Genomic DNA, 19,515 nt, shown 5'->3' on the forward strand with positions numbered 1-19,515 from the left:
CACATGGTGCTACATCATATTGCACAGACTATATGACCAAAGTCGACAAGGAAACTACAGAGGCTGTTAGAAAAGCATTTGCAGATTGTATGCAACTGAAAGTGCCTGCCAATGAACACATACGCAAAGTCGGTAATGCAATGATAAACATGCAACACATAAGCACACAGCAAGCCGTCTACTTATGCTTGTCATTGCCCCTCATAGCAAGCACTAGGGAGTTTTCCTACATAAACACCAGCCCAATTGAGGAAAGGACATTCCTATTGAAAAGACGTGGACAACTAGAGAAGCTCGATCCAAAGAGCAATGACATCTTCTTCACTGATGTTGTATCCAAGTACACACAACATAAAGCATCCATGGTCGATGTTTGTTTGGCTTCTTTTGTCAACGAGTATGGTAGTGACAAAAACACCACGCGAAAATGCAAAAAAAAAAAACTCATCTGCTTCAACAATTACAGTAGGTCAAAGGACCCTGAAAACCATTTCAGAGAATTGTGTTTGCTTTACTTGCCTTTCCTTAAGCACGAATATTCACTTAGCACAATGACATCCCAACTTGGCATGATCTTTACGAAGTGACTCCGAAATGAACACAGACTTGATATAAAACAAATAGAAACAACTTCAACAAACTATTGTCTTCTTTTTTTTTCAAAGAAAGGAACCTTCTATTAATGCTTGAAAGACTTCATACAAAACAGCAGCCCCGAAGGTGCTGAGTATGGAAAAAACTAGGAAAAGGCTGAAAGAAAAACCCGGCTTGTTCCAGAGAAACCCAGCTCACTACCCAGGGAATCTCTGGTACTGGGGCTAACAGCCAAGTGGGAGGACTATACAACTAGCGAATCCCTTGCGGAGTGAAGATGTAGAAGACTCCTACAGGCCAAGCCTTGCAGAATCGAGCACGCCGCTCAATAGTCACTCTAGAGCCTAGAGTCCCATGCTTCCAGGTGGAGCATAGAGTATAGATGATATCCTACCAGATGGCAACCATGGTAGCCGAGGGTGGAACCTAATGCTCAGCCATCATGAGACTGCAACAAGCCACCCAAATGTTCCACGCAATGATACTGGCTACCACCTCCCAAACGCTGTCCTCTAGAGGAGAAAGGGGAGCTAGGCTATTAGCAAGGACTGCCTCATGGAGAGCTATCCTCTGTATGCTCTAACCCTATATCCAGTAGGCTAGGGAGACCTCATTGATCTGGAATGTGTGTCCTCCCTCCATCAACTAGGCCACCATCCCCCAGGTGTAGTCCCTCTGAAGACTTTGCATGCCTCTGTCTCCTCTTGCATGGGCTTTGGATTTTCTGATAGCTCTACCGGGAAAGGATCGAATGTCGCAAACTGGACCATAACCATGTCCAAAACCTGGAAAGGACATCCCGGGGCACTCTCTAGGTCACCCAATGCTGCTCCCTCGAGGGGTTTCACCTCAAAGAGTCCATCTGAAGCCTCCTGCCAATCCATGTGGTATAGGAAAAGAAGGGCATCTCATCCATCTGCTCGACAAGGCCGCCCCTAGAGGGCCAGAACCACTCTCCCAGATCCCATTGGACCTCCCTCAAGGGTCTACCCTCCCACAACTAGGGGCGCCATCTTGGGCATCTTGCTTCGAAATACTGGGAGTGTCAATGTGCCACTCCTTCTCCAAACGTCCCACCACTCTGATCATCTGCTAGGGAATCCCATCAAGACTCCCATCCATCTTAGGGTCCCTCTCAGTGAGTAGCCAAATGTTGTCCCTCCAAGCGTGAAGTCCCTCCCACTAGGACTCAGGGATGGCTAGGTCAATCTCTCTCATCCGCTGCCCTGCCCCTCGCAGATGTGCTACGGTGCTAAGCCTCACCTCTGACTCCATGGGTAATCTACTCCATCTGCCAAAAGACCCAGCCGGGCCACTGTCCCACTATGCCCAACCAATGTGCGTCTGCTGTGTCCAAGTAGACACCCCTCCTGATCTTGGATCTCTGGGTGCCACATAAGGAGCTGACGATCAAACTCCTCTCTACATTTGGGCAGAGCACGAATGAGACCCCCTGCTAGTCTCTGCGAGACCCTGTGAAGGCTCCGCATCAAAGGGTAACCCTTCCCTATAAGGGGAGCCTTTGAGAAGTGAAGGCTGCCACTGCCCTTCGGTGCATGGGGTGTTCCTGATAAGCCCTCTCTATAAGAGGAGCTTCCAATGCTCTGCACCTGGAGTGAGGCCACGAACAACCAGCTTGCCCAAGAAGGCTCTGCTTTGCATCTTCGGATCTATGATACCCAAGCCTCCCAGTGCCTGTGGCATGATCACCATCTGCCAAGCGACCCGGGCTCTAGTATTCTACGTGCCGTCTGATCCTGCCCAAAGGAAGTTTCGAACCAACCGTCAGAGCTACCCAATGCATCCTCTGTGAAAGCACCAGTTGGAGGTGATATACTAGGCCATGGCAAGAAAGACCCAGTTTTCTACTAAGGCACGCCCTTCTAGGGAGAGCTTGGCCGAGCTCCAATAGAGAAGCTTGCGTCGAACACTCTCAAGGACCGGGGTGATCTGCTGCTCTGCTTCTGCTGCTTTGCTGTAATACCAATACCAACTTGGCAACTAAGGTATCTCGCTGTCTGGCCCCATAGTTCCAGGTTATCCGTGCATTCGAGGCCTCGTAGTAGTAGATAGCCAGGGCACCCCTGACTCTCTCCAAACTCGCTGTGGTGCCCTCAACATACAAGGCCGTGTCATCTGCAAACTCAGAGTCAAGCAGTTCCTCCTTCTATCAGATTGGGAGCCTCAACCCTGTGAGGCCCGCACCTGTGATCTCAAGTAGTAGCCCAAGGCCTCCGCCATGAACAAGAAGAGGAAGGGAGCAAGTGGGCAACCCTGGCGGATGGAGCGCGAGAGAGGAAAGGCCTCGCTTGTGTGTCCTCCGATCAGCATCTGGTTAGAGCTCCTCGCATAGAGCGCTGAAACTCCTCTGACCCATCACTGCTCCTCTAGATCGCATTGGCCACCCATGAGGCCCAGCCGGTGTCATCTCTAACTACTCCCAAATCCCCCCCATGACTTGTTGGATCTCCTCATCCTGCAAGAAGTCCTCTGGGATGCGGACCCCCTTCTAGGGGAGACCTCGACGGGGCTGCTCTAAGTGAAGTACTATAGGAGAGTGCTTTGACATCGTGGTATATGCCAAAATCCCAGTAGAGCCACCTCTGTGCAGTGCCCAATCCCCAACGTAGAAATGGTGCAGTCTCTCAAGGAGTCCATCATGTCTCCTCTGTCCGAGAGAGAATAGGAGGCTGCCAGGTATCTTGCTGAAATCTGGCTCTCGCCACGACAGGTCCCTGCCACTGATCATGAAAATGAATTGCTCCTTGGTGCTACACTCTGCTGCTGGCATCTCAGAGAATGAGGCGCCGCCGTTCTTGTCTTCTCCAAACTCCAGGTTGTTGAAGTCTCCTCCAACAATCCAGGAGTCTACATCTGAAAGACTCTCTGTCAGCCTCCTCCAAAAGGCCGGGCGGTGCTGTCTGCAGACTAGGGCATACACGTTCATGATCCCAATCCTGGACTCTCCCGTCCTGACTCCCAGCCCTAAGCTCGCCCTGATCGTAGAGCTCTGGAGCCAAAGTCTGTGAAACCGAGATGCAAACCCCTCCCCTCCGTCCTACTGCAGGGACCACTCCTCTGGACCTCTCCTTGGGAGGAGGTGGTGACGCCGTCTGATGTCTGCTGCTGAGAACATATGCTCCTAGATCAAAAGGATGTCCCATTGTCCGCCCTACCACTGCCCTTTGCAACTCTTGCAAGAGTATTAGATACTGAGGCTGACTACGAGCACAGTTGTGTAGCCCGTGCATGTTCCAACTCACTATGGTCCAGCTCATGAGGACGGGGGTGCAGAGAACAAGACTCTCTTGTGAGTGGGTTCCTGTTCTAGAAAGATTGCCTTAAGTGACTTTGTCGGGGGTTTTGAGGGCGAATAGTTTGTGTCTATGCGACGACGTACTAGGGTGGATACCGGCTCAATGTCGATCTTCCTTGCACCCCGAACCGCTCCGCACACTTCTGGAGGGGCTAGTAGTATGCATGATCCATCGTGGCCTCAAGTGGCAATCTGATAACTCCTGCCGCCAAACCACACATCGGCTCCTCTCGCGTAAAGCTCAGCTGGAAATTCACCTCCACCCCATGGGCGTACCAAAGATCCAGTCCTCGTGCTCCCATCCACTCATCCATCATGCATGCTATCTGGTCTCCCATAATAGCATCAAACAACTCTGGGGTCCACTTCTCCGCAACCCTATGGAGGCAAACTAGAAACTCTAAACGGGGTGTGTCTGAGAGCCCATTGCGCTGATCAAACCCCCCTTCCGTGGTTGCAGGATCATAAGCATTACCTCTAGCAGTAAAGGATAGGAGTTTGGGATCTCTAGGTAGTTCCAAGGTTGCAACCTCCAGAAGTCCCGCGGTAATGGGTGCCCACTGCCCAGGCTAGAGGTGGGGGCAGCTGACCTAGAGGACGAGCCTCGTTCCTTTGGCTCTCTCCCTGGATGGGCCTACTGTTGCGGTTAGGGAGCAGAAGAGGACGTCGTCTTACCCTTGCCTGCTGGCAGGGGTGTCAAAGCCTGGGAGGGCGGGAGGGTTGAGGAACCTGCTGCGGAGGTGGAGAGGGGGGGGCAGCGGGGGAGGGAGGAGGTGGGGGGTTGGAGGGAAGGGGGCGGGTGGTGGGAGTGATCACAGCAGGGGGCAGGGGGGGAGGTGGGAAGCCAGGGGGAGGAGTAGAGGGGATAGGGGAGAGGGATCTGGAGGGGGAGGGGGAGGGGCAGGAAAGGGGGTAGGCTCCCTCTACTGAATAGGCTTGCTGGGGCTCTGGATCCGCTCCTCCTCAACAGTTGTCTGACTATCATCCACCATCGCCACATCAGGAACTCTTGGGGTTCCCTGCTGGTGCGAGGGTGGATGTGGATGCGGATGTTGAACCTCTACCACGTGAGGAACAATTGGCTGGGCGGTGGCCCCTTGTCTCTCTCTCTTTGCGTTTGGCCCTCTGACTGCGGCGCTTGCGAGCCTGCTTGCTTAGTTTCTTTTTATTTTTAACCTGGGTCCAGTCCCCTTCTGAAGGGGTCACCCAAGGGGTCTGAGACTCCTGCTGCTCTTGTCTGAGGGGGCGTGGGACTTTGGTCTCCTGGCTTTGCCTACTCTGCGAGGGAGGGGGTGAGGCGCTCGGGGTGGCCACGGGGGCAACAATCTCTGGCAAGGTGACCCATTTGTCTACACCGAAGACACTGGCCTGGTAGCCTAGAAATCTGCACATGCTAGTGAAGTGTGCCCCCTTCGAGGGTCTCGAGGAGGATCAACTTTGGGAGGGACTTTGGACTCTCAACCACCAGTTTGATCCTGGGGACTCTATCATCTGCGACAATTGAGGCAGCCAACTCTGGTGGGGGCTTGAGCACAGTGCCAAATGCCCGACCAATGGAGGGGAGCATGGATCGATACTCCTTGGGGAGCCCTAAGAAGCGGAGCGTAACCGAAAAAGGGGAACGTGGTTTGTCGTGTCCATGTCCTCCATTGTAAACCCATGATACCAAGGAAAGAGGTAAACTAGATGCGGGCCAAGGAGGATGGGGCTCTGCTCCACGAGTGTCGAGGGAGCTCAGCTGGATGAGAAAAATGCCTCTTCCATAGATGGTGACCTCCGAGATGTCTAATGTCAAGCTCGCCTGGATCTACTCTCGCACCTATCTTTGTGTAGGTGTGAGGCCCACAATTCTAAACCGTGTTAGGACCGCCTCTCAAACCCAAGAAGATTTGACGTACGTAAATGCAATCTACCATCGTTCTCCTACAAATAAATGTGAAATTCCACACCAATTTCACACAAATGCAGCAATCGAGAGAGCGGGGAAGGTGTGCGGGACTCGCCTTCGACCCCCAGGCCTCAAGCTCACAACGCTAAAACTCCATAAACGAGGCGGGACTAGAGTTGCCATACCCATAGTGAGCGACAAGGACCTATTGAATAGATAGAATAGAATAGAATAGATAGACGATGAATTCTAATGAGTTGGATTCCACACTTCGGAAGTCGAATTCAACAGCGTTGAGGCGCTTGGCATCCTCGCGAGAGACAACCTGAAAAAGAGATTGGATTGCAGATTTTGTTGCCGTGAGAGACGACGATCAAACTGATCGAGATCGAGCTACTGCCCTGTTCGCAGTGCTGTGATCCTGCTCCTGCCTCTCAACACTCCTGCTTTGGCAAAGAAGAGCCCATCGGCCCCTTCCTCTCCTACGTCGTTCATCCTCCTTCCCCCACGGCTACCGTCCTCCTCATTTCAGATGTCTTCGGTATACTATCTACTCTTTTCCAACCTCCTCCTCTTCGGTTGTGGGTGACAATTGCCATCAAGATGGCATCAGAGGGGTATCCTGTGAGGCAATGGGAAAGTTATAGAGACAAGTGGGATTCTGAATTCAAAAGGTACAATGCAGAGTTTAAACGTTTGCTTAGTCAATCTGGATTTGGAGATGACAATGAGGCTGAAGGTGCAAAATTTATATTGTTCAAGGATCAAGTTTTGAATGAAATACATAAAGTCATGCATAGAAGGCCAAAGATTGTTTCACAATCTAGATGTCAGAGTGCAGTAGGAGGGGCACGAGGACCCACTTGTGGAGAGAGGTTGCAGGAGGAAAGTGTTTCGGGGATGGGTGGCAAGAGAGCAAAGAGAAGCACTCATATTCAGTCCATTGTCTTTGATGCAATGGATAAGTTTGAAGCACGATAAGTTTCACCTTGGATGATGTTGAGTTAAAAAATCTGCTGCTCTATTTCTACTTGCCATTTTGGATTATTACCTCATTAGTGATTGTTTGTGATGACAACAGGGCTAAACAACATTTCGGAGAGGCTTGCCTATTTTCTCTCTTGTAAATATATTGCAAGGCACTTGTATATACACTGCAAGGCAGGAATATAACATGATCATGTTATATATTCAAGGTCTCCTTGATAGCCTTTTGTGGGTGTTCTTCAGTTTCTCTTTATACTTGTCATAGTAGGATTGTTTAGGTGCAAATTTAAATTTTGTTTTATAGTGTTGGTGGTTTACCAAGCAAATGTTTCTCTTTTGTTTGATTGCAGGATGTGTGCAATATGTGCAATGTGAAGAGGTTGTCCAACTAGTGGAGTTTTTGTAAATATGCAGACAATGTCTGGGCTATGGCTGCAGAATGCTTTGAGGACATGCAACAACAGGGTATGAAGGCAAATGCAATTACATTCACATGGAATGCCTTGACTACCGCGTGGAATGCCTTGAGCACTGGAAATCAGGATGAGCTGTTAGCAGATGGAATGCCTTGAGCACTGGAAATCAGGATGAGCTGTTAGCAGATGCGATTACATTCGCATGGAATGCATTGATTACCGCGTGGAATGCCTTGAGCACTGGAAATCAGGATGAGCTGTTAGCAGATGGAATGCCTTGAGCACTGGAAATCAGGATGAGTTGTTAGCAGATGGAATGCATTGAGCACTGGAAACCGGGATGAGCTGTTGCCATTAGATTCACATGGAATGCCTTGAGCACTGGAAATCAGGATGAGCTGTTGCAATTACATTCACATGGAATGCAATTACATTCACATGCTTTACTCACTGCCTGCAAAACTTGTGGAGAAGGACATAGATGCTTTCAACAGCTTGTCCAGATAAACCCAAAAGCTGCTGCCATTTAACTGTTAGCAGATGGAATGCCTTGTGCTGCCATTTAACTGTTAGCAGATGAGCCGTTAGCAAATGCACTGGAAATCAGGAGCTGTTAGCAGATGGAATGCCTTGTGCTGCCATTTAACTGTTAGCAAATGCATTGGAAATCAGGATGAGATGGAATGCCTTGAGCACTGGAAATCAGGATGAGCTATTAGCAGATGCAATTACATTCACATGGAATGTCTTGATTAGCATAGAGATGCTTTCAGCAGCTTGTCTAAATAAACCCAGAAGCTGCTGCCATTGAGGACAGGCACCTCAATGGCCCTGCCATTTAATTAGCCGCCATTTAACTGGCTGCCTGCCCACATGAGACGCTGGCTACCAATGGCTGCTTGCCCATAATTTGAAAAGGCCATGTGCTCTTGCTGCCACTGTGAATTCCAAGGGTGAAAACCTCTGAGCCAATCACCACCAGAAAATGTACTGTAACTTCAGAGATTTTTCTTTTGTTGTGGTGTCATGGGGTGCACTAATTGCAGGATTTGCTATGCATGGGGAACTATGTCACAATGGTAACTATGTCACATGGGGTGCACTAATTGCAGGATTTGCTCTGCATGGGGAACTATGTCACAATGGGGAACTATGTCAGTATTTGACATAGTTGAAGACTTGACAAGAAGTATTTGACAAACTTGCCAAGAAGTCAGGAAATATATGCAAAGCTGAAGACTTAAAGGTCCAAATGAGTTGCTACATTTAGATGTAGTGTTCGAACAGCAGCTGGATGGAAATAAATAAGTATAGTACTTGTGCAAATTTTGTCATTGGTTGCATCTAGCCCTTGCTTGGGTGAATGGTTCATCTAGATTTGGCACATTGTGTCTTGTACATTTTTTATAGTTTAATGCAACACAATTTTGACTTTCAAACATCCTAACATGTTTCATGCCATGTGGATTATTCAATTCACTACATCTTGTATGAAGCAAAATGTTGAATGCCAACATGAAATTCTATCATTTGATTCACAGTGAAAATTCAAGATCTATTATAAACATTGATAAAAGCTTCACACATCAGTCAAGGGCTACCAATTACTGTTAATCTCTTTGCTAACAATGTTTTTCCATTTGGACAAACCAAATATCCACCTCCATGAGATTCGATTACATTACAAAGCCAAATGCATTCCTAGACATCATTCATTTCTTTTGAAGAAACAATTCTGCAAGGTTATCTCTAATTATTCCCGACCTAGCAACACCCTCATCATCATCAAAGACTGCAGAACTTGGACTTGGATCTGTTGCCCTTGCTAAGAAAGCAGCCTCTGTAGCCATAGCACATGATTGAAGCTCATCCAATCCTGCATCTGCAATGGCAGTCGTGATTGCAGCCATCTGTGTGGGTTCATCTGCTCCCTCCTTTCTTTTTTTACTACCCAACTTTGCAGCATGTAGGAGAACCTTGGCCTGATCTCCCACTTCAATTCTGACAAGAAACATATTGTGCAATGTACAACAGCTTGCAACTGTGAGTATGTTTGTGTTCAAATCTGCTTCCATGCGTTTCAATAAAATTCGAAACCTTGCTTTTAAGCTTCCAAAAGCCTGCTCAATGCATATATGAGTGGCACTCAAGGCATAATTGAAAGCTCATTGAGCAGCGGTATGTTGACCATGGGATCTCTTGTAAGGGCACATCAACCATGGTTTTGGGGGATTAAAGGCTGTATCTCCTAATAGCCAATATCCCTCGCGAGCTATCTGGCCTTCCATCCCTCTACGCCCAATCTTGGATAAAGCAAGTGCTTTTGCATCATGAATACTGCCACACATACCCACATCAATCTCGAGGAATTGTTGGTCCATATCTACGGCTGCCATCAAGATTATGGAGTGGAATGACTTGTAGTTATAGAATTCATTGCCACCCAAGGAAGGTTTTACAATAGGAATGTGGCTTCCATCCACGGAGGCTATCACTCCAGGGAATCCACGAAGTCCTCAAATTTCTTTGAAATTTTATTAGCCCTTTCACCATACGGCCATGTGATATACACCTCCATCCAATATTGGGTTATGATAGGAAGTCCCTCTTGTATGATCCTTGCCACTATACTTTGGTCACAAAAGAACTTGGAGCTTATGGACAACTGGCTATCTCCATGGGTAAGATGCCATAGAAAAATGGCAACCCTTCGTCGTAAAGAGATGACTCTTTTATTGGGTCCCAATTCGGTTTTCTCAAATCCATAGGCTTGGAAGATAGTAGAACATAACCACTCAAAGGTAGCCCTAGAACATCGATATTGCGACCAAAAGTCTTTAGCTTCATAGAATGGGTATACATTATATTCCCATGAATCTGTATGATGAAGCAGAAAATCACGAACCCACACACGTTTCGCATTTACCATAGTTGACATGTGCATTGCCATGGTTCCAAAAACAGTAATTCTTTCATTTAGTACCATATGTCTTCTCTTGAAATATAGAAGCATAAGCAACAAAAGTATGACGACCTTCAAATCTTCCTTGTCCATCTCTAGATGTGTTGAGTTTGCAAATTCTTTATTCCACCAAAAATAATGTTGGCATTTACAAATCAGTAGACAATCAACTCTTATTGTTTGCTACATCTATTGCATGATTGCATAACCTGCCATTTCAACTCTGCATGTCTGCTATTATTTGCTGCTCTTTATTCTGCTACATTGAGCAAGGCACAGCTCATAGATGCATCCAATAGCCTCACATTAAATGCTTGCATATCTCTTGCAATTTTTGTTCATGAGCATTCTGCCACTTTGAGCCAGACACAGCTCATAGATGGACATTTAATTTTTGCATATCTCTTCTAATTTTGTGTTCATCAGAATTTTTTGTTCATGAGCATTCTACCACTTTGAGCCAGACACATGCATCGCAGAGCCTAACATTTAATGCTTGCATCTCTCTTTCAATTTTCTATGCGCATTGTGCCAATTTGAGCCAAACATAGGCTGATAGATGCAACACATAACTCATTAAGTAACACCTCAGATTGTGTATGCATAAACGTTGCCATTTACAGCCTGCATTTCCTGTTCTTTCAACGGGACCTATTTCAAATTCTGTGGTTGCTCTGGGACATTGTTGCCTCTTCTTCCCTTTATGATCTGATATCTGTTAGGTACTACTCAATGTGACCGAACGGGTGACCATCATTGCAGCTGGAAACAAGCTTGGTGCCATTTCATTGCACGAAGGCATAGTTTGGCATAGTTGGATTGGAAGGTTCTGACTTCAGAGGGCATGAGCATAGTTTGGCATAGTTGCAGGTCGAGTGAAGGTTCCGACTTCAGAGAGCGTGATCAGCATCTCTAATTGACGCTCCTTCTTGGCAATGCATTGAGGATCGAGGCATCGGGAAATTTGCGCCAGGTCCAGCGAGCTTCTGAGCGCAAAGATGCAGCTCGAGCGGAGAGTGAAACACATGCTTCATCTGTAATTTTACACAATGTCGATAGCGAATGGGCTCCTGGCAACTCCAAAGAGGATTCAACATGCGGATTGGGACGGGGGGAAATGCTGGCAGGAGAGAATGGTGAAAGGCAGGGGAGGAAGCTACATTGTGCGGGAAAGGGAGGTGGGAGGGAAGGGGAGCTCCAAAAAGGGGGAGGTAAATAGGATCGATGGGAAGGACGGAGTTTAACGAATGGGAAGGACGCGTTGCTGTGGTTGAGTTTAACGAATGGGAAGAGATGGATCGATAAGAAGCTGATGAGCTCCAAAAAGGGGAAGAAGGAGCTTCGTCTGACTGTGGGAGCGATTTGAAGAAGGAGCTTCGTCTGAGTGTAGGAGCTGTGGGCAATTTCGGAGGTATTTCGGATGGTTTTGTTATGTCATGGAACAGACGAAATAGGAGGTAAAAATGTGTGGCACCCCAAAAAACGTCGGAAATAGGAGGGAGATAAAAGCCCTATTTCGGACGTTTTCACCATAAGCCCGATAGACGATGAATTGTAATGAGTTGGATAGGTTGGCGGGTTTTGAAAACGCGTGATTGCGAGATTTTGCAGCTGCAGAGCAGCAACAAACAATCCGCTTGGTTTCGGATGACGGATGATTTCAGTTGGGAATTCGAGTATCGAGTCCTTGTAGATGAGTTGGAAGAGCATCAGGAAAAATTTGCAGCGTCGCAGAGGAGTGAGGCAAAGTGCAGCATAAGGTTGCTCCGTCGTAAGACGCAAAGGAGCATCATGGGATTTGTGGACATTCCTGACCATGCCCGCTCTGGTTCCAACCGAGCTTTCTTGCATCTCGATCATCAGGAGCTTGCCTACACCATCCGCCGCTTGCAATCGCTCGTCCCTTTATTACCGTCCACTCCTCATTCCCCTGCGGTTGCTCCCTCTGTCGCAGCAGTGCCGCAGGAACTCGCATTTGATTTCGGCCTTGGCCGAGGGCTCATGACCGCGAGTAATCGCTCCAGTGCGGATCCTGCACTGCTGCTTCCTTTTGGTTTTCAAACCTCGTCTTCTGTCTCCCGTGTTGATGGTTTCAGGGAGGTCGAGCGTCCTGCATCTGCCTCTGGACAAGTTCAGAACCACGAGTCAAGTTCTTTCCAGTCTCTAGGAAGTTTGATGTCAGGCTTGCATCTTGAATGTGTGCCCCATAGTATCCCGCTGGCATGCTATCTTACAGATTCAAAAATGCCGGGAGGGAATACAATTTCAACAGGTCTCGGTCAGCTCCAAAACCCTTCTGTGGCTCTCTCAAATTTTCAGGCGGATGATCGGAAAACAGCGTCCGGTGTTGATAAGAGGGGACACGAGTCTTTAAATGAATTCCCACGTCCTTATCGTCAAGGTTATTCTTTTTCGGATCTAGCACCGCAGGTCACACATGACGGGGTGACAAACCGCATGGTTGATATTCGTGGACAGCAGGCAGCAGTGAAGGAGTCAAATTTCAATGCCCAAGAGCCTATCTCAAGGTCCAGGGTCGAAGTGCAAGCCAATCCAACCGGTCAATCAAAAGGTCATCGGGTAGACTTTGTGAAGCTTTAAGCCTTTTGGAATTTGTTCATATTGAATGCTATGTAACAAAAGAGACTGATGTGGTGGGAAACTTGGGATGTCTCATGGGATTATCCCAATGTGTTATTATCTCAGATGGTCATGGGAAGGGAGAGGGGTATACAGGTCTGGGTGCACTAGTGCGGGTTCGAGAGGAGTCAAGTTCATGGAGGGCAAGATGGACAACTGCTGCAGCTGAGCATAATGGGGACAAGATCACATCCATGGTCTACTCCTCTACTCTTGAAGGATTATTGGGAGGGGAAGAGCAAAGAGGCTGGTTGCTTAGTGCCTCTCGAAAGCTGCTAAATCTGTGGCAGTGTACATCGCATCACCTGTCTTCAGGAGCCTTTCTCCAGGTAAACTGTCAACTTTTTTAATGCGACTTTCTTTGATGTATGCAACAAGTTTTAAATTGCCAGGGCAATGAGTTACTAAGCCCCTATCCACCTACTAACATTTTGATGGCGATGAAGGGTCAGGCTACTTTAGATTGGTTTAGTTTCGGTACGAGCAATGCAACTCTGATTGTCTGTTAGAATTCTCTTAGAACGGGACAAACAATTACAACAAACGAGATTAGTGCGCAACGGACCAATAAATCTTTGTCTTACAAAGAGTGCAGACAGCAGTCATACTTAAACCACAATGGTCTTCCGCATTCTCTCTTCTCACTTCTCTCTTTGTGTAGTCTCACACTTGAGAACACACTGCATTCTACGGCTGGATAGAGACCACCTTGTTTAAGAAGTCTCTGCTCTCATTTGTGACAACCATCCATCACCTCTATAACAACAGGCTCTCCTTTGTGCATGGAGACTAGCTTTTTATATCAACATTGAAGCCAGTGCCCAAACTTCAAAATGGCTGCTTACGTGTTCAAGAAACCTTCTCAGCCTAACGGCTAACTCATTGTTTTTTCTAATCTCTTGTGTAATGCCAAATCTACAAGTACTTTTCATGATTAGGATTGTTGTGTGATGCCAACCTTATTGTGGCCATCAGCAAGATTCTTGGGCACATGCTGGAAATTAGGAGTCACCTTCCTACCTGTGAGCCCCTATGTAAGGAGGACATGCGGGAGGATGACCTGCAGCAGGGTATTGAATCTGAGGGAGGCCATATGGGCTGAGAAAGAAGAGGCCACTGGGGCTGCACTGAGATAAGAAAGATAGGGATGGGCTAGTATGGTGGCTGCCATGCGGGCAGCAAGATAGGCCGCCACATGGGCAGCATAGAGAGGCCTCTAAAGGGCCGTGGCCACAGATGCGGTCAGAAGGGCCTGCAAACAAAGCTACAAATAAGGGCTGCCATGGGTTGGTCAGCTACTGCTGCTCAGCTGTACAGGCAAGCAGGTTGAGCCCTCATAGGGCAGTCGGCAGTAAGCAGGAGAGGTTGGGTACAGGCAGCTGCAGCAGAGGGTCGGTAGTACACCTGTTTGGTCAGCAGTACAGGTCGGGCCAGTAGCATCCTGCCATGTGGCAGGGTCAGCCTGAACTGTTTGGCAGGGTGTGAAGCTGAGGCATATTTGGGGGGGGGGCGTTTCTAGCACATTGCTAGTGCCTTACACTTTGGCTGCATAAGAGCAGCAGGGATGTCTAGGGATCCATTCAGTCGGGCCTCGGTTTACAGAATTCTGCCAGGTAGGAGTAATAACTAGAGCATTTGCAATTTGCCAGCTCACTGAAGCACCATAGGAATACGGAGGCTGACATGTTGGAGGTTTTCTATGGAGGTAGAGGGCAGCTGACGCTTACAGCCCACATGTAGGCAGTATCCAGTCTGCTAGATGGTGGCAGATTGAGCACACCGTATTGTATCAGGGTTTGCCTATGTAATGAAGGCCAAGATCAGGCCAAGTTAGTGAGGGTTAGGCCTGATTTGGCTTAGGGGATTTTTAGGCCTAGAGGGAGGGTAAAAAGGAGATATAGTAGAGGGAGACTATATAAGTCCACCTCCACACCTTTGTACGGAACTTTTGATGTGACATCTAATCCTATCTACTCTCCCGCCTCCTTCCTGCCAGCTGCTGCCTACGCTCACACTCTCTCTTTCTATCCCCTCATCCTTCCTCTCTTCCTCTCTCCTTTAGTTTTGGGTCACTTGCAGTCCCTCTGACTGTAAGTACCTTTAGTAGCTCTCAGCCTTCAGCTTATTTATTTTGTTGTTCTCTTTGATGAGACAACACTAGCAGATGTATCAACTGTTTTAGTCTCATAGGCCGTTTGGCCTTTTAGAGACGTTAATATCTATCTGTCTATCTATCTATCTATCTCCTTCCCCTTCTCCTCTCTTCTCCTCCCTTCCTTCTGCTATTCTCTCCCCATCTCCAAATCTGCCCTTCCCCCCTTCTCTACATTTGTATCAGAGCTCCGATCTCTGGCACCTTCGCTTCCCCTTCATCCTTCATTCCAAATTCCAGATGCTATGCCACAGCCCACCGATACCTCTAAGGCAGGATAGAGTTTTGTGCAATAAGAGTGACACCAACAAACATAGATTGGTGAGCAAAGCATCCACTTGCCTTCCACACTGGGTGCATCCACTAGTGGTACAAATGTTCCTACTACCACTCAGGCCTTCTCTCCTACATCTTGGGTTGTTCAGGCTCAATTTCTTGCAGCATTCGCCTCCTTGCTCCAGCAGGATATATCTTTGCAGTTAGGACAGCAAATGATTAGTCAGTACTCTCAGCAGATTGGCCAGGTTGTTGCACATGCATTACCGGACAAAGGCAAGCAGCCTGTACCCCAGCATGGGGTCCAATCAGACAGCCAGAATGCATCCTCTACACCACGCCGAGGTTTTATGGTAGATGTTGCATGCACAGCAGGATTTCAGCCCAAGGGAACTCTTTCGATTACCATCTACAACCTCTTGTACCCTATTACATTGGATGTGTTACATCAAGTATTTTGGGTTCATTGAGAAGTCCACTCTGTCATCGGGAGATCACTTCCTAGAAGGGTGCTGCATACATGGAAGTTCGCCGCACTGTGTCGAAAAGCCAGCCCTTCATCGGCGGACTTGAAAGTGTGATTGCAGGCGTAGTCTCTCTAGTCGGGCCAAAGCACTTTGCCCCGTGTGAGTTGTGCCTTGGCTTTTTGAGTCATCGTGAAGACTAGTCCTGTGAAGATTGCTCCAAAGTATGTGTAGGATTGCACTATCTCCACTGGCTCTCCTCGGTAAAAGTGTGTGTGTGTGTGTGAGAGAGAGAGAGAGAGAGAGAGAGAGAGAGAGAGAGGTAGGTATTAACGTGTGCAGTAAGGCCTCACGGGCCTATGAGACATTGTACACATCCGAAAAGAATAGTACCTCTTTGAGGAGAGGGGGAGTGCACAAGGCAACTCCTAGAGAGTGCATAAAACAACTCAAGTTATTATATACCATGCCTATATTCTAATGCTATCATATTGTGGCCTTCAGTACATCAGTTTAAGACTGTCAGTCTTTGGGCTTAGATTTGAACTCTCTAATCAATGCTTGTCCTTCACGGGTGACCACCCATTTTCCTGCTCTCCTGGCTTCTTTCGCTTTAATAAGTTCAGCGGCTCTTTGTTTGAGCTGAGTTGGAGTGAGCTCCTCTGATATCCATATCTTGTGCCCTTTGGTTATGTGTACGTCGAAGAATCTTGGTCCTTGCTGCCTTGTCACTGAGAGAAATTTGTATGTGTTATGCCTTTTGCTGGATATTCCAGATACCATCTGGATCCTATTCCACTTGTGGTATCTTCTCCTTGAGATAGTTAATTTTATCTTCTGTGTACTGCCCCGTAACAAGGCAGCCATTTGGTAACCTCCCAGCGCAACTTGTTAGGTCTGGATTCCTGCTCTCACACAAGGATCAGTGTTTACATTAGCAGTCATCTCTTGCTTCATGGAATTCACGTGAGTGGTAACTATTTCCTGCACTTTTGAAACAAGCTGTGTGTCGGTGGAGTTGCATTGCATTTGTATAATACCTCACGGATGACTTCCTGCTTTCTATTGCCCTCCATATCATGAACTTTCCTCTCAAGACCTGCAAGCCGGAGCTTGAGTTCTCGGAATTCGAGATCAAGGCTATAAACATGCTCTTGTGGATCTAAAATGGGCTTCATTGTCTTATATGTCTTTGCGTATTGGAGAAGGGGTCTTTGCCCTTTTGGAGAGAGAGAGAGAGAGAGGTGCATGTGCACAGTCTGAATTTTGACAGTAATTTTGTTTTTTCAGTTGATGCATTCCCAATCAACGGAATTTGTCATGGAAGACATTGATATTGATGCTAATGCAAAACTTCTCCTTGGTTTTTGTGCACACCCACGAGATAAGGGAGTTTGTGTCTCTCTTCATAGTCTTGGCGGTGAAACTTTTTTGAAATACAAGGTAGATATGTCTAATGCTTTTCTTCCAAATTGTAGATCAGCTCACTACTTTACGCAATTGTTACTTTTTCACACTTTTTTTGGTGAATTTTACACACACACACACACACACACACAACGCACTCATGTACGTAGGAAAAAGAACATAAATAAGAAAGTGCACTCAAATCAAAGACTAACATCGAATCTACCTATAAAATGCGAATGCTGTAGGGGATGATCCGAGTTTCCAATAAATCTTTCTTAGATCTCAAAAAACAGGCAGAAGGTAGCCTGCAACTTCTTCATGTGGCATCTCTGCAGCCCTTCGGTGGGCCATTAAGAAGCTCTTTGGCTGCTGCAGTTGGGAGCGATGTTTTGGTTTATGACCTGTCTGTGGCGTCAGTCAATGCTTTTGGAACAGCCCTGTCCAAAGCTGTTTGGAAAGCTCATGATGCCCATATATCATGTATACACCGCAGTAATTTTGCATGTGCAATTTTTACAGGTTCTAGTGACGGTTACATTTCTCTTTGGGATTTGAAATGTAAGACCAGCGCTCCAGTTCAGCAGTTTTCACAGAAGGGTCAGATTACTGGTATTGCAAGTATGGATGCACACATAGTGAGTAGCTGTGGAATGGATGGGGTTCTTGAACTATGGGATATTCGATCTAGCAATGTTGCCCTGGTGTCAGTGGTACCTGATGGGAAACCAATTCTTAATATGGACGCTAATCCTCTCAACCATGCCATTTCATTCACAACTCGAATGGGTTTGTACTGCTTGGAACTCGGTGGTTCAGTTTTATCTCCGTTTGTACCACTTCCAGTTGCAGGTCCTTGCACGGATGTCAGATGGAACACTACGACCCAGCAGGTCTATGCTGCAGGGACTAATGGAGCTGTCACAGTATATGCAAAGTCCTGCCAAACTTAGGATGATGAAACGGACTTGCTTGTGGTCAGCACACATTTCTCTGAAGATGTCAAGAGTAGTGATTAAGTGCAAAGTGGCTGTATTTAAATTACTGTTGTGCTACGTTTCATACTTTCCCTCTCCTGTGAGAGAGAGAGAGAGAGAGAGAGAGAGAGAGAGAGAGTTCTATCAGGGTTTGGGCCGGAATGAAAAAGCACTTGCTAGGGGATTTCCTTAATTAACTCCACAACCACATTGGTGATTCCTCATCGAAATGGTATTAAAATAATAGCCTTCTCTCCTTGTATATATGTTGCTGGCTATGCTAGCTGATATATGGGACACTAGCGCGGTTGTGTTTCATCTCAAATCTTTTTCTTCTTCCATTTCACACCAATCACAGCACTTGCGATGACATTAGGACAGTGGATAGCTTAAGCAACGGCAATGCGAGTGATTAGTCTGCTAAATTCAGAACAAATATAGATCACTAGCGATGGGGTGTGGTACACGTCACCTGTGTAGGGTTTATGAAAAAGTCGAAGGGTTAGGGTTAGGGTCCTCTTTACGAATAGTGATAGGGTTAGGGTCACCTGTGTAGGGTTTGGGTCTCTTTATGAATAGTGTTCGCAAAGATAATTGTACATCCAATGAGAGATGTAAACAATCGTCATGATTTTCTTTGGAGGCTCTTATGTTTAAAGGGGTCTCGAAATTGGTAGTGCCATTTCCATTCTCTCCTCAATTACACATCCATTGGTGGCACTCATTCTTCCAACTATATTCTATAATTCTTCGTTTTAGATAGGAAATCGCTTGCCTACAACTTAAAGATGTTCCACATTAGAAGCCATCATCTTAGAGGCTTATAAATGGTGGAAGTCCATCATGCTAGGCATAGTTACGGTTTCTTAAGATATTTCATAAAAATTGCTCAGGTGGGCTCTTTTTCCTCCTTTGCCTCACCCTTTGTCCTTATTATTGGTGGCCCTTCTTGAATATAAAATTTCATAGCATTTTGGCTACCCTAGATATTTTCTTGTTTGAAGTTAACCCATTGTGAGAGATCATGAATAAGTGCTCATGGAAACCTTAGTCTAATAATAGTGGGGGTTTAGTGCTTTTTCACTTATGCTCTTTTTGGGTGAAAGTACATGCCATCGCTTATGATTAAGGTAAAAATTTAGATTTTCATGGCATTCTAGCTACCTTAGATATTTTCTTGTTTGAGCTTTATCCATTTTGAGGGATCATGAGTGAGTGCTTGTGGAGGATTGGGATAATGATGGTGGAAATGGTAGTGCTCTTTTCACAAATGCTATCTTTTAGCGTTAAGTACATGCCATCCCTTATGATGAAGGTATGAGCCATGCTTAGGAGTTATCTTCATCAGTCATATGTTGGCTATCTAACTTGTGTCTTCTAGCCTCAATCCTTCATGACAAGCATCCCTCTATGTTAGGGAGTTAGCCTTATGAGTC

At 46.8% G+C, this 19,515-nt stretch overlaps 1 protein-coding gene and 1 long non-coding RNA gene across 4 annotated transcripts; both read left to right on the forward strand.

The window, feature by feature from the left end:
- The first annotated feature begins 5,899 nt into the window (after positions 1-5,899).
- LOC147893211 (uncharacterized) lies at positions 5,900-8,618 on the forward strand. The gene is made up of 3 exons (XR_015542179.1): positions 5,900-6,339; positions 6,880-6,994; positions 7,136-8,618. It is a non-coding gene; the product is annotated as an uncharacterized LOC147893211 (long non-coding RNA).
- A 3,086-nt stretch (positions 8,619-11,704) lies between these two features.
- LOC147893212 (uncharacterized) lies at positions 11,705-18,261 on the forward strand. Of its 3 annotated transcripts, none has more exons than XM_087386268.1 (4): positions 11,705-12,743; positions 12,884-13,132; positions 16,986-17,138; positions 17,351-18,261. In XM_087386268.1, exons 1-4 carry the CDS (start codon positions 11,721-11,723, stop codon positions 18,053-18,055), a joined length of 2,130 nt encoding a protein of 709 aa, XP_087242394.1. In that variant the 5' UTR covers positions 11,705-11,720; the 3' UTR covers positions 18,056-18,261. The 3 variants fall into 3 exon arrangements, with proteins under 3 accessions (XP_087242394.1, XP_087242393.1, XP_087242395.1); XM_087386267.1 differs by having other exon boundaries at positions 11,705-12,735; positions 12,870-13,132; XM_087386269.1 differs by lacking the exon at positions 16,986-17,138 and having other exon boundaries at positions 11,705-12,735; positions 12,870-13,132.
- Positions 18,262-19,515: the final 1,254 nt, after the last annotated feature.

This window comes from Dipteris shenzhenensis, chromosome 15 (genome assembly GCF_047967505.1).
Source record: "Dipteris shenzhenensis isolate YYH24624 ecotype China chromosome 15, Dip_SZ_1.0, whole genome shotgun sequence".
Classification (NCBI taxonomy): domain Eukaryota; kingdom Viridiplantae; phylum Streptophyta; class Polypodiopsida; order Gleicheniales; family Dipteridaceae; genus Dipteris; species Dipteris shenzhenensis.

What these genes read in the sequence shown, in the direction of transcription:
- LOC147893212 (XM_087386267.1), top strand. Translation starts at nt 11,721, where the DNA reads ATGAGTTGGATAGGTTGGCGGGTTTTGAAAACGCGTGATTGCGAGATT. An exon ending in TCCAACCGGTCAATCAAAAG is followed by an intron (nt 12,736 to 12,869) that starts GTCATCGGGTAG and finishes TTATTATCTCAG; the next exon opens with ATGGTCATGGGAAGGGAGAG. An exon ending in CTTCAGGAGCCTTTCTCCAG is followed by an intron (nt 13,133 to 16,985) that starts GTAAACTGTCAA and finishes TTGTTTTTTCAG; the next exon opens with TTGATGCATTCCCAATCAAC.